This window comes from Chaetura pelagica, unplaced genomic scaffold (genome assembly GCF_000747805.2).
Source record: "Chaetura pelagica isolate M959 unplaced genomic scaffold, ChaPel_1.0 scaffold222, whole genome shotgun sequence".
Taxonomy (NCBI): domain Eukaryota; kingdom Metazoa; phylum Chordata; class Aves; order Apodiformes; family Apodidae; genus Chaetura; species Chaetura pelagica.
This window is the reverse complement of record NW_009952711.1, coordinates 1,598,743-1,612,673: the sequence shown is the minus strand read 5'-3', so window position 1 is coordinate 1,612,673 and position 13,931 is coordinate 1,598,743. Positions and strand designations below refer to the sequence as shown.

At 38.8% G+C, this 13,931-nt stretch overlaps 1 protein-coding gene across 1 annotated transcript in view; it reads right to left on the bottom strand.

Annotated features, from left to right (window-relative positions):
• Nucleotides 1-2,489: 2,489 nt before the first annotated feature.
• Nucleotides 2,490-13,931, bottom strand: part of HERC1 (HECT and RLD domain containing E3 ubiquitin protein ligase family member 1) — a 74,032-nt gene continuing 62,590 nt past the window's right edge. The window contains exons 65-79 of the mRNA XM_009994373.1: nt 13,574-13,712; nt 12,535-12,716; nt 11,655-11,810; nt 11,021-11,143; nt 10,424-10,526; nt 9,701-9,870; nt 8,169-8,307; nt 7,768-7,937; nt 7,218-7,387; nt 6,908-7,073; nt 6,414-6,490; nt 5,759-6,011; nt 5,377-5,529; nt 4,140-4,445; nt 2,490-3,271 (exon numbers count right to left, since the gene is read on the bottom strand). Coding sequence (XP_009992675.1) covers nt 3,086-3,271; nt 4,140-4,445; nt 5,377-5,529; nt 5,759-6,011; nt 6,414-6,490; nt 6,908-7,073; nt 7,218-7,387; nt 7,768-7,937; nt 8,169-8,307; nt 9,701-9,870; nt 10,424-10,526; nt 11,021-11,143; nt 11,655-11,810; nt 12,535-12,716; nt 13,574-13,712 — 2,493 coding nt within the window. The 3' untranslated portion in view covers nt 2,490-3,085. The remainder of the gene's footprint in view (nt 3,272-4,139; nt 4,446-5,376; nt 5,530-5,758; nt 6,012-6,413; nt 6,491-6,907; nt 7,074-7,217; nt 7,388-7,767; nt 7,938-8,168; nt 8,308-9,700; nt 9,871-10,423; nt 10,527-11,020; nt 11,144-11,654; nt 11,811-12,534; nt 12,717-13,573; nt 13,713-13,931) is intronic.

The window sequence follows — 13,931 nt, the reverse complement described above, 5'->3', positions numbered from 1 at the left end:
AGGGAAAGGTTCTGAAGTTAGGCCTCAATTCCTTAGGAATAACTGCATTGATTTTCCAGTTCCTTGTGCTATGATTTTTACAATGCTGTTGGCTCCTTTTTATTAAAGCGACATGGAGAAAATTGAGCCAATTTTTACTCCAAGAGTAGTAGCATAATATTTTATTTCCAGTAATTTTCTCTAGGATGGTGAGTTTGAATCGATCTCAGCAGAAATGTTTTAATAGACTGCATTCTTAGGGCTTCCTCCTTCTTCTGCAAGAACTGATGAGCTACCTATGAACTGAAAACATTCTATGGTGCATCAAAAATGGAAAGAGACTTTATACCTCTCAACGTAAGTGAATATATGCAATCCTTTCCATCCTGGTTAACTGATCCACAGATACCCTTTAGTACTCCCTAATTTGGCTAAGAAAGAAATCAAGTTGCAGGAACTTTATCAAACAGAGCTGAAATTCTGTAAGAAACACCCAGAAGACAAAGCAAATAATTTCATTTTTGCATATTCACAACTTCCAGCTATTTAGCAGCATCACACTGTAATATTCTGGCATTTCATTAAGTCACTTCTGAAATGTAGGTAAGACCCTTATGCACCACAAAGTAGGGAACAAAATGGGAAGCATAGACAGGAAGGACAAACAACAATCCTAAACCAGCATCTACAACTTGGAAATAAGACTGCTGGGCTGAACAAACTTACTGTGATAGGGAAATTGGGATGTTAGCGCAGTTCTCACCTTGGATACACAACTAGTGAAGCAACACCAGTTTCACATATTGCTGACGAGCCAGAACAAGGCAGGAATTCTATAGTCATGTTAGTAACCAAAGACCTCTTGAGGCCAGCTCTCAAGTGCTGTGATGAAGGTACCTCTGTGGAGGTAACACCTACCAAATTTTCAAGTAGCTACAAGAAAGAAAAGCAGGTTTGCATCTGTCTACAGCTTATTTATGTCTCCACTAGCAGGTCAAAATCAATCATGTATGAGAAGCATTACACAAGAAACTTGAACATTGTTCCAATCTCACTCGGATGCCTGAGCAACAGAAAAATGTCAATCAGCAAGTTAAAAGGAATGTATGCACAATATAATTATGGTGAAAGCAAACAGTAGGGTAAAATAAAAGTAATTAAGCACTTGATACTTTTAATGATGCTAAGAATATTCAAAGGACAAGCACCATCAATTAAGAAGTCTTAGTTAAAGCAATCAAGCACAATCACTTAATCAGCATCAGTTATTTACCAATATCAACATCCTCTTTCATTGTACTGTGAACTGCCTCCAAAAATACCCTAATTCCATACAAAACTGTAATATTTACGTCTGTTATTTTCTGTGCCTGATTGAAACAGCCTGACAATTCAGCAGCACTATTCCAGACACATCAACACAGGACTTCATACAGCAGTTTTCCCTTTTGTTTGTAACTTTTGTGTGTTAAACCTATACATGTAGACCATGATGTGAAAGTAACTCCCTTACAACACAGTGATGTAACACCAAAAATCTCAGTCCAGTTTGGAACCCTAATATATGATGAGGTAGGAAACCAAGGCTGCATGATTTCAGAGCCCTGTCCTTCCTTCCCCAAAAGTGCTGAAAGCCCCTCCCCCCACCCCCCAATGTTTCATGTGGCAGGTTCTTCAGCCATGACCAAGAAGCAACCAATTAGTCCTAAATGAAAGAATTTCACCAGGGAAGACCTGAATCTGCAGATGTTTACAGCTTGCAAAGTCAGCCCAATGACCACTATTAGCTGCAGCAACACAACAGCTTAGCCTTGGACAACTGGAAATTTCCCTGCTAAGGTACAACAATCACATGAGGGACATCAAAAGGAATTTTTATCACCTTCTCCAGACTCAGATGGTCTTGTCCCAGGTGAGATGAAGTTCCTGGGGAGAAACACTATCCTTTTTCTCAGTCTAGTTAAATCCTGCTTCTGACCACCAAGCAGTATCTGTAGTTGGACACAACTTATGTTTTTGATAGAGACACTGGGGAAATTCCAATTCTCCAGCACCTCCCTCAAGACACAGAACAAGAATTTCTGTTATACAGCACATTCCTGTTCTAACCGGACAGGACCACTACAGGGTAAGCCAGAGCCTTCTGCTCATAATGCAACTACAGCTGCAATAATATGACAACGGGCACAGGAAAGTTACTGACATCAAAGGCATAAAGTACAAATGGCTGTAAAATCCACAACCTCAACTACTACTCTGTGACTTCCATTTTCATTTTTTTGTATTCTGACCAGGAATCAATTACATCCATCTCTGTATTAAGAAGGATTACTTATTTGGGTTTTTTAGCAAGAGATGTAAAGGTTTCTGAGTTAAAGGTGGCAGAATGTTTTTGTCAACAACTACTACCACGTACAACATGAACTTGCATTGAAGGCTGAGGAGTTAGGTAGTGGTACACCTAAAACAGTCAGTACCTCAGAGACTTGAGGCAGAGCACAGCACATTTTAGGATGCCTCAAGTGTCACGTACAGTCTTAACACCATGATACTGTAACTTCCTGAGACAAAATAGGAAAGTATGAAGACTGAGTAAACCAATCACAGTTCACAAATGCATACAAGCAACCACTTCTTCAATTTGCTTTATTTTTCTCTGCATAAGGAACCCTGCACAGGCAATTCAAATTAAAACAAAATAAATATGTGAATATTCATGTAAAACTGTCCTTGCTAATGAACAATTATACACAATGTACAACTCTTCATGTTCACTGGGAGGGCTTACAAATGTACTATTCCCAACAAAAATGCACCAAAATGTCTCCATGCAAACTTATCAAAAGTGACCAAAAAAAGGAGAAAAAAACTTACCCATCATTCTTTTTTTGTTTTCTTTTTCCTTTTTCTCTTTTTTACAATCACAAAAAAATAAAAACATCTAATTTTTTTGTTACATTTAGAGTAACTAAAATGCGGCCACTGTCTATTAACATCTGGTCTTATGCTCCTAAAACATCTATGGTTACTGTAAAATTATGTCAACAATAAATTGGACTTAGGGCACTATTTGTGGTAAAAGGAAGATGATTTTGTTCACCGAATGTTAATAATCTGTGTCTGAGCCCTCTGCATTGTCCACGTTCCGTGAGAGCATGTAATTGTCCATGTCTATGGACCTGCAGTTATTGATTGCATAGCGCAAACGCTCTGCCATGATTAGTTGACTGGAGTAGGGAGGGAGCCTCAGTTGAAAGAAACAAGTCTGTGAGGTAGGCAAGCTGTCGTAAGGCTGTGGAAACGGATAAAAGGTGGGACACGTTAAGTTGTGAATGCAGCAAGAACCACAATACCCATATGTCATTACTCTCTTCCTTGCCTCTAGCATTCAGCATCTTCACATTCTATCTCAAAATCCCTATTAAGCAGCCTGGTCTCCTGTGCTCACATCACTTCTTTCATCCTTAAAGATGTACCAAACTACTGCTCTGTCACCTGCTCTGTAAATAATTCAGCCCACTAATGCAGTGCAGCTATTTCAAAAGCTGAAGGCACTACTCCTTAGCAGCCCACTGGAAGACACCAAGCAACATTCACATTACATGAGGCAGTTTGAGAGACACCCAACCAAGGATAACAGCCAAAGCCCTGTTAGCTTAGATTTTGGCAAGTTTTTGATTCATGTAGTTCACAAAGTGCTTTCAATGCACAAAACCCAAAATGCCAAATGAATGTATCATGTACGTAAAGGGATAGACTATAAACTCATGACAGTGGAGTGAACATTTCACTAGCAGTCACATGTTACCAGATACATAGAATTAAAACATAAAAAAAGAATTAAAATTATCAAATTAAAACAAATTGGAACACAAAGGAACTGTGGATAAGTTACAATACGAGATGGTTCGTTTCTTGTGCAAGAACTTGACCTTCAACCATTTACCTGCAGTGAATGCATCCAATGAATTAGGATGCAATTCATGCAATCTATGTACTTGTAGACGATTAAAATGTTTGAGTTTAATAGCTCAGAGCATATGCCATCCCACACTTTCTCTGTAAATTTACCATTATGGAAACCTGTCTCCTGCTGTCAACGAATTATGCTAAACAGGAATAAAAAGAACAAAAAAAAATAATCAAGAATGGTATCTTACCCTATCAACCTTCATGATTTGGAATCGCTGGGAGATATCAGCTGTGTTGGCTGGCAGTCGAGATCTTCCCGACACAAACCTCATGAACAGGACTCTCTCCTCATTTGAAAACTCTTCAAGGGTATACCAGAACCACTGCACCAGCTGGTGCTGCTCATCAACTTCTCTGTATCGCACAACCTTCTTCAGAACTTCAACTGATATTTCTGGCATTCCACAGACCATTTGCTCCAACTGTTTGGCAGTTAGAAGAGACAACAAAGGAACTGGAACAATCCAGGACATTCCTTCTCTCACAGCAGCCACCTGTTGCCCAGAAGAGAGGAGACATCTGAAGCGCACTTGTCTTACCTCTGCCACTTATTGTACCATCCAAGTGCAAAAGTAAGGTATCAGCTGCATATGGGAGAGACAGAATTACAGAACACCTGCCAAATACAACCTCCCACATGTGCACTCCCTATAAAGGCTGTATCCTCTCAAAATCCTGGAGAATGTTGTATTTTTAATTGTACTTAAGGAAGTACAAGTTAGCAGCCCAAGTGATGATGGCTAAAGCAAAGAACTGTGTATATGCCAAACATCTGAACTGGAACAGTCATGTTTGTAAGATGTCCATACTTGTTCTACAAGATTTAGGATTTGGTAGCTCTGATATGGAAGGTGCTTTGTAATGCAGATCATAGCATGCATGGATCTGCATCTTGAGGGGAAGGAATTTTCCTAGCATCATACTTGTTTTCACAAGCTTCACTTATACCCATGGCAATTACATAGAAATATGCAAGGAGGTAGTTAACACTTCTCAAAACACATCATGAAATATCTGTCATTTTTGTGCTAAAGTAGAAGAGAAATAGTTATAAGTTAAACAAATCTTTGTTGATACTATTTGCTTTAGCTGGTCCCCATGTTGCTATAATGCCCAATTACAGCACACACAGCTGCTGTTGTTTTCTCAGCTGGGGCTTGACAGTTGCACTGGGGCTACTCTAATGAAATAAAAGTTCCCATTTCTAATGCTCTTTTTTCAGCTGTGCAACTACTACGAAAAAATACAACTAATTTAAAACAGAACTCCAAGACATTTATTCTGGGGGGGAAGTCATGGGGAGTCAGGTGAGATGCAGAAAGCCAAACTTTTCTTTTTCCCTAATAAACTGTTATGGAAACTTGCATAAATCAAAAGCCACTGCTGGCAGTAACAATGGGAATAGGGTCACAATGAGACTCTTACCTGACGGTCCATTTCATGGAGTCTGTACTCAATTGCCCTCTCCACATATTCTTTCCTGTTTGAAAAGGTAAGTGGGATACTGTTCCCCCCAGGGATTATGGGAACCATTTTACCATCAGCACTTTGGCCAACAAAAGAATCTAAAGGAATCATCTGTTGTGCAAAAAAGGAGAAGTATATTCAGTGTAAGTTAGTGATCCAAGTTAAATATTATACTAACAGTCACCTGGAAGTATAACAAGATCACAAACTATTCCAAATGCAATTAAGTTACTTTATCCCAGTAACAGAGACACTGAATTATAAAGACTGAGACTTGGGTCATTCTGATACAGTAACTGCTTTCAGAATAAACTTAAAAGCTCCGACTTTCATATCTCACCTCATGGAAATTTTCTTCAGTAATCCCACTGTCTTCAATGTGAAGAATGCTGTTGAGGGTCTGCACATATAGCAGATCTACCTCCTCCAAATCCTCCAAGATGAGTGGGATACAACAAAGTTGCTTCCAGACCATTGGAGCCAAATGAAGATCTAATGGCTTTTTTGTACGAATAGCTACACCCATGAGAATGCCCAGGAACTTAAACTGCATCAGATGTTCATCTAAACATGCTGAAGGGTTGAAGAGAAACCTGAAAGCACAATCAATCGGTGAAAACACTAGTGTCATTGCTAGAAGCAAAACATTTCTAAGCACAACACAGTAACTATCAATAAAATTGTTAGCAAGGGATGTCAAAAAAAAATAAAAAATTGTTATCTTTAGTTGTTAAAATAATGGAGGCCAAGACAGAACTAATCCTGGCCACAAAGCTGGCATTCTTCATGTTACTTTATGTTCTGCCATCAGCAGTCCAGGAAGCTTATGTTAAAACCGGGGCCTCTCCTCCAAACAAAGTAACATCACAGACTGAAGGAAAAAATACACTAGAGACAATTGTGATGTCTCAGCATTTGGTACAAAACAATTAACAGAAGATTTAAATATTCACCCACTAATATCTGTCAATAAAATAAACTCTTGGACAACTTACCTATCCCTATTGTAGCCTACTTCAGCTGTAGCATTTGGAGAAGGAATAAGTAAGTCTACTATTCCAGTTTCCAGTTCCTTAAAAACAAACAACAAAAAAAGTCTTAGACATAACAAATCTATTTCAGAAATACGATGACATTATAGCATTACAAGACAGACATGCATGAGAAACACCTGCATGCATTGAATGTGCTGGAATCACAGAGTACAGGACTTCTCTTATGGAAGGTATTGTCTGGACAAAATGGGAAGGCTAGAAAATGCTCCCATAATGTGTAGGGAACTACTGCAATACTAGTTACAGTGTGGCCTTATGCCATCTCCTTGCCACAATCTAGGAAGATTTCTTTATCCTCAGGGACAACCCAAAGTAGGCAGCTCTCGTGTTGTAGCTCAGGACTGAAGGAGGAGTATTTGCTAAGCAGCAAAAAGGAAATTTGACAAATACTAAAAGACACCACTCAGACGTTTTGATCTAATAGCTTTTCATACCTGACACATTTCTGTAATAGTGTCATCAAACACTCCCCCTGCATCATCAGCTCCTTCCCCAACCAGTTTCACTTTCCAGGCACGGGAGGGGAGGCGCAGGTCTGACGCGTTCAGCTTCACCACTTGCCTCGCTATCTGTACAAAAATGGGCTTGCATTTCCGACCTCTTTCAAACAAAGAGAAAAAGACACAGCCACACAATGTAACTTGTGAGCACCTCAAGGCTGCTGAAGTCATTTGCTTAATGAAGGTGTAGAGAGGGAGCTCGGTATGTCACCCTTTCTGTGGTGCCTGTGGAGCCACGACTGACCTGGTCGATATCCTCTTCACAGTGATCTGGGGCCCGTAGTTCTTCCCCTGAACCATCGTCTTGCCGATCGAGCGCACCATGGGCAGCGTGTACACTCTTGGTGCCAGCAGGGGCCTCAGCTGACCTTGGACTATTCCCCATGTTCCAGCATTGTAATGAGATGTACTGTTCTGCAAAAAAGAAGCAGGAGAATAAACATACTAATGAAGGATCTGAAGTCCACTCTTTACAGAATAGAAGCCTTCGTAATAATCACCAGTGCTTTAATGTTTCAGGAAATAGACAGTTTAGCACTACTTGATTTTAGCTTTAAGGCTGTTAAGCTTTTGGAAACAGAACCATTGACATGTCTATGTTAGCATAAGCAAAATATATAGCAATACTTTCACAGAGATTGGTTTAATCCAGATTTACTTTCAAAAACTTATTACAAAAAAACCTTTACAGAATCTATTACTAAAATCCATCTTGATCTGGTCAGAAGTTCTTCCAGCAACATAGTGTAACACAATACAACTTATCTGTTGGTTTTATTTTAATGTTATTTTACCTGGTTATTGGGACTGAGGTTAAGTAATCTCCATGAAGAGTACATGAGGTCAGAAAAATGGTACAGCAGTCTGAGCCTTGCTCTTACTGTATGAATGCTCACTTCTTTCAGTGCCCCATACTGTGGTGGAATGGCATCAGGTAAACCAAGCTGCAAAGGCACGGAAACACCTACCACAGAAGAAGAAAACAAGCATTATTTCATAAAGGGGAACTGCACTGCTTTGGGCTGGGATGGAGTTGATTCTCTTTGCAGTAGCTCCTGTGCTGTCTGCTGGAGTTAAACCTTGGCAGCAGCATAACTCATAGACCAAGATAATCTGCAACCCTGCATGGGTAGAAAAATCAAATTTTGTCCCTAATGTTCACAAGCTCTTGTTGCAAACAGTCTGAGTTCCTGACCTGGAGCTCTGGGAGGGACAGGAGGAGCAGTCCAGGCAGCGCTGTGGCACCGCCCCGCCGAGATCTGCCGCACATTCTTGCCCTGCAGGACGGTCACCAGCGTTGGTTCTCTGACGTGGTTGGTGTGGCCCAGTCCAAGCTGACAATTTGCAGCAGATGTAAAAGGGACAAAGAAGAATCAACAACTGTGATGATGCTCCTAAACCTCTCTAATAAAAAATTCAGAGCAAATGGTAAAAAATTGTATTAAATCTACAACTTACACTGGGGTAAACAGTACTTACCACATCTATCTTTGATTACACTATTTTTGATAGAATATTGCATCCATACTCAACAGGAGCAGAGACCTTAGAACAGCTGGAGGTTTTTTGCAAGCTATTTTGAAGACTGAGCAACTCATCTACGCTGCTAAGTCATCTGTGTTGCACATTCTTTTGTGCATCATCAACATAGCTTATGTATCTCTTCTCTGCCACTTAAATAACTACTTTGTTCTAGCAGACAACTAGTTTATGAAAACACAATTTGTGTAAAGAGAAAGTTTACTGAACCTCTTTGGACTTTTTACTGACAGTTGCATATTCTAGTTTAATATTCTAAAAGTGAAAATTTCCTATTATGTATCTTTTACCACTTCATATAAAGTAATTTTTTGTAGTGCAAGGAAGATAATACAAACCAGGCTGTCAGGATGCTCAACAACCTTCTCAAAAACTCAATCCTGAACTGCCAGAGGATGAACTTTGCCCAAACTTGAAAGACCAACAGCCAATACATCAAGAGGTTGTTTTTTATACCTGTAGCATGTAAAACTGTCAAAAAGTCCTTTCAATAAAAGGAGTTGCATGTGAGTGAGGGAGGATAAGATCTTTAAGGTGGTGATAAAATTAGGATCCCCAAGAAAAGGGAGAACTTATTATTTACTCATTTTCTGTTCTGATTTAAAAGAATTATTCTCTATGAAAAAGTTACTCTGTATCTTGTTTATGAAAAGCATCTAAAGAATTTATAAAGCTTATTGACATCAGCTATGAATATTACGATGTTGAAAAATTTATGGCAGCCCAAGAACTAGGTAAGAATTTGTAATTTTTTTTAAAAGTCTTGATCAGAATAATTTGGGTAGAATGTTTTCAGAGCTTTCCCAAATTACTACCATATAAGAGCACAGGAAATAAAGAAGAAAGCCAAAGAAATGCCTAAAAGGTTATTATGGAAGAGGAGGGGAGAGAGGAGAATCATGGAATGGTGAAGGTTGGAAGGGACCTTAAAGATCATCAGGTTTCAGCCTCCCTGCTATGAGCAGGGACACCCTACACTAGACCATCCAACCTGCTCTTGAACACCTCCACCAGAGAGGGGGCATCCACAACCTTCCTGGGCAACTTATTCCCAGTACCTTACTACCCCCCTGGTGAAGAACAAAAATAAAAGCTTTCTTTGCACCAAAATAAAGATATTTCAACCATGTCTGTAAGGTATAATTACAGCCTTATAAAGGTTAGAAATAAACATGAAATAGGACATACCTGCCCTTCAGAGTTGCTACCCCAAGCATATACATCCCCTGTAGATGACAAAGCCAATGTGTGCTCTGCTCCCACTGCTATGTCTTCAATGAAGATTCCTGACAAGACTGGAACTTGTTGGGGTCTGTTGTGATTTCGAGCTCGACCTTCAGGCAAACCGATCAGGCGATCTAAAATTGCAAGCATATGGCTCTAAGTGTAAAGAACAGTAAAAAAGTTAATTTTACTCGCAGGCAGAAGTCAGGAGGGGACAAAATGCAATTCTACATACTCTTGGAACTGGGACACAAGTGCAATTGGTTAAAAATAAATCTAGTATCTAGGGAGAAATCTCTGATTCCTACAAAACAATGCTTCCTACTGTGCTTGTTAAAATTGCTAAAGCTGTTTCAGACTTAAAAGAGAAAGCAACAAGATTAAATTCTACTAAAAAAAGACTTCTAGATCTAAATGTATGGGTTTATAATACGTATGAATTATCTGACTTGAGACTTTGAAATATATTTAATTTGGTGCACTTATAAATTCTCCTGTGCAGAATTTTAAACAATTTGTGTAGGCATATGCTTTATTAGACAAAGTCAATTTTTAAGTAACCCACTGGTTTTGGACATGTGAATTTCAATGAAGTTTCAGGAAAGCACTCTTCAAAGAGTAAATTAGTCAATTGAATGGCTATCCTGAGATCAAACTAGAGAGACTTACAAAGCTGGATTGTCCTACCTTGTCCAAAAGTATATACATGACCATCTTTTGTCAGTGCAACAGAGAACTGGGTTCCACAGGCAACTTTTTTAATTCCAATTCCACAAAGAATATCCACTTTCTGAGGGATAAGTGAAAGGAAAAATAGCTATAGGATTATTAGAGTATAAACAGAAAGCAAACATGAATTTCACCTGTAACTCTTGTTTCCAAAAAGGAATTTTATAATTCCCAGTGTGCAATGCATACATTATGGGATTACTCTGATTAGTGCTTGTAAATTAATACAGGAAATTGAGACAGTTTCCTCTTTTTCTTTAATGGAACAACCTTCCCCCCAAATTCTGAAACAAGAAAACTCTATTCAAGCTGATCCCAGGACTGTCATTATTTGCATTGCCACTGAGATAAGGTAACCATTATCTACATGCAGTCCTTTAAAGCAACAGGCTCAGCAAAGTGTGTCATCAGAATTATTTGTACTAGATTGCATTAGAACAGCAGAGTGGATGGAATTAATCATTTAACTTCTGCAAATTACACTCTGAACACTCTGTAATGTGTTTAACAACACTGAAAATACATGGAAAGAATAATTTCTCTATTAATTCTAACCTGTGGTGAGGATTTTGCAGTGGAATTTCCCAAACCAAGTTTACCATAATCTCCATCTCCAAAAGCCCAGACCATTGAGCCATCTGTTGACACAGCCACAGTATGATTGAGTCCACAGGCCACCTGGTTGAAATATGTTATTACCACAGTTTTAGCTAACTTACTACTAACTCAAACACCCCATCTACCTTTAAGGAAAGAAGAATAATGTTTTAAAAAATAAGTATCCTTTTAAAAACTTTAAAACCTGCATTGCTTATTACAGCATTTTAAAGACATGTAGAACTGCACAGTATTTTTTTAGGTATTTGCTTCCTCCCAGAGACTAGAACCAAAGCACTACATCATGCTAAACATGTTCATTCTTTGAGAATGTAAAATAGCTCATGAATTCATGCTTGAAATTACCTCAATCTTGAAATGGTAAAATTATAAAGAACATGGGCAGCTTTGCAGAAAGAGGCTCAAAAGAGACAGGAAAGTAATTATTTAAAAAATTGTGCAATGTCAAATACTGTCATCATGATCAAAATAAAAGGCAAGGTTTAAAAAAAAAATAAAAGTAGAACACTTAGATGTGTTGCAAACATCAGCTTTAAACAAAGATACATTGCTAGTTTTAGATAAACCATGCCTGTCCAATCTGGTAACCTTCCAGCGCTGTCACTCTTTCTGGAAGTTTCTTATTGGAAGTGTTTCCAAGTCCTAATCGACCATAATCACCATTTCCAAATGTAAAAAGTTTGCCATCTGCTGTCACCACAGCTGAGTGTTTGAAGCCACATGACATCTGAAAGCAAAATAAATGTAATTTTTACATACATTTTCAATTTGGATGGAAAATTGTATCAGCTACTACATGTAAACATGTAATACCTTCTCCTCCCCTAAATCACATTCACTCTATGAAGAGCTAAAACATGGATATTTTAGTATTCATGATTTCTCCAACAAGCTCTCTCTTCTTCTTCTCAATAGTAATGTTGAGGAGGACAGGTAATTATTTGTGTGAAGAAAGATTTTCAGGTGGTTTATTATATTTCCCTCTACCACCTACTGTTTTCTCCAAGCTGATTGCTTTTGTTGTATTAGTATTTTATATTTTTATAAAGAAACATCCAGTCAAAGCCAAATATGTTTTCTGCATTGTTAGAACTTAGGCAGTGGTCTTGGTCACTAGTTTTATAGGTCAAAGTCACCTGACAGGGACCAAAGAAACCTTCTAAATCAAGTCTCCATTTTGACAACCTTTTGATCATCCCTCTCTGCCATGCTCTAATTTTCAGTCTTCTCCAGTAACAACTATCAGTTAACACCACATCTCAACAGTGAGCTGTCTGATACTAAAATCCTTCAACTGGAAATTATCAACTGGTTTCATAATGCTTAGACAAGGAAAAACGTTTTTCTCTTTAGTATATGAATTCAAAATGACAAGAATGACAATCGTTCTGGAATATTCCTAGCACTAGGCTACCAATCCTGCAGTTGGAGACAAAAAAATATGTGGGAACCTGCACCACTTCTTCTCCTTGCAGAGCCTCTATTTGTCTAGGTCTGCGCTGCCTGTCGCTGTTCCCATGTCCCAGTTTGCCATAATCTCCATCTCCCCAGCTAAAGACTTCCCCACTTTCTGTTAAAGCCATGGAATGTCCATCAGATCCACAAGAGGTCACCAGCTGTGTTACAACAAAGCCTGTTAAGAGAAATATGAGAATGTAAAGTTTAGAATAATTTATAATAAACTTAATACACATTTACCCAAGTGTCCCTAGAGGTAGCCAGTTAATTGTGGGGGAGATGCTGTAACTCTGTTCTTGTTATGGCAATTTAATTATTTTTATTTTGAACAAAGCCTTCATCTTCATGTACAAGCTCTGCACAACAGGCTTCTGGCCTGCCCTTAGTTTAGAAATGAAATGTTCCTATCTTGAGCAAACACTTTTCCCCAAAGTCATCTTTAAATTAAGGAATTTTAATATATTACTACTTAAACCTTAAGGAAAAATTAACATCTAGTTTATTTGCTCTAATTTTTAATTAATAGAATCATAGAATGTTAGGGGTTGGAAGGGACACCTGGAGATTGAGTCCAGCCCCTCTGCCAGAGCAGGACCATCCAGGGCAGGCCACACAGAAACATGTCCAGAAAGGTCTTGAAAGTCTCCAGATAAGGAGACTCCAAAACCTCTCTGGGCAGCCTGGTCCAGTGCTCCATAGCCCTCACAGTAAAGATGTTTCTCCTCATGTTGAGGTGGAACTTCCTGTGCTCTAACTTGAATCCATTGCCCCTTGTCCTATCACAGGGCACCACTGAAAAGAGACAGGTCCCTCCTTCTTGACTCCCACCCTTCATATATTTACATACATACATAAGAACCCCTCTCAGTCTTCTCCTCTCTAGACTAAACAGCCCCAAGTCTCTCAGCCTTTCCTCAAAATTAAAGACTACAAAGTTTAAATTTGCAAAAATAGCATACAACCCACATAATTGTTACCCACCAAAATGCTTATTTGTGCTCAACTGACTCATTTCAAACCCAACAATTTTACCTTGCAGTGCTGAAATGACTGTTAACACATGAAGATCATCAGAATTTCCTTGTCCCAGGCGCCCATAGCTCCCTTCTCCACAAGCCAAAACTGTGCCATTAGCTTGAATGACAAAGGTACAATTCTGGCCACAAACAACCTAGTTTAGGAAGACATGGGGCGTTTTAATCATTTTTGTGTTGGAGGCAGCAACACTGTAACACCTGCATTACTACCTACAATCTCCTTTAAAAAGTTTTCTTTCTAAATATACCAAGACAAGACTCTTGTCTCACTGCAGCTGCCTTTGTGACAACCCTTTTAACCTAAGACTTTGTTCACCGCATGTTTAATGGAGTTTTTTTACCCAATCACATCA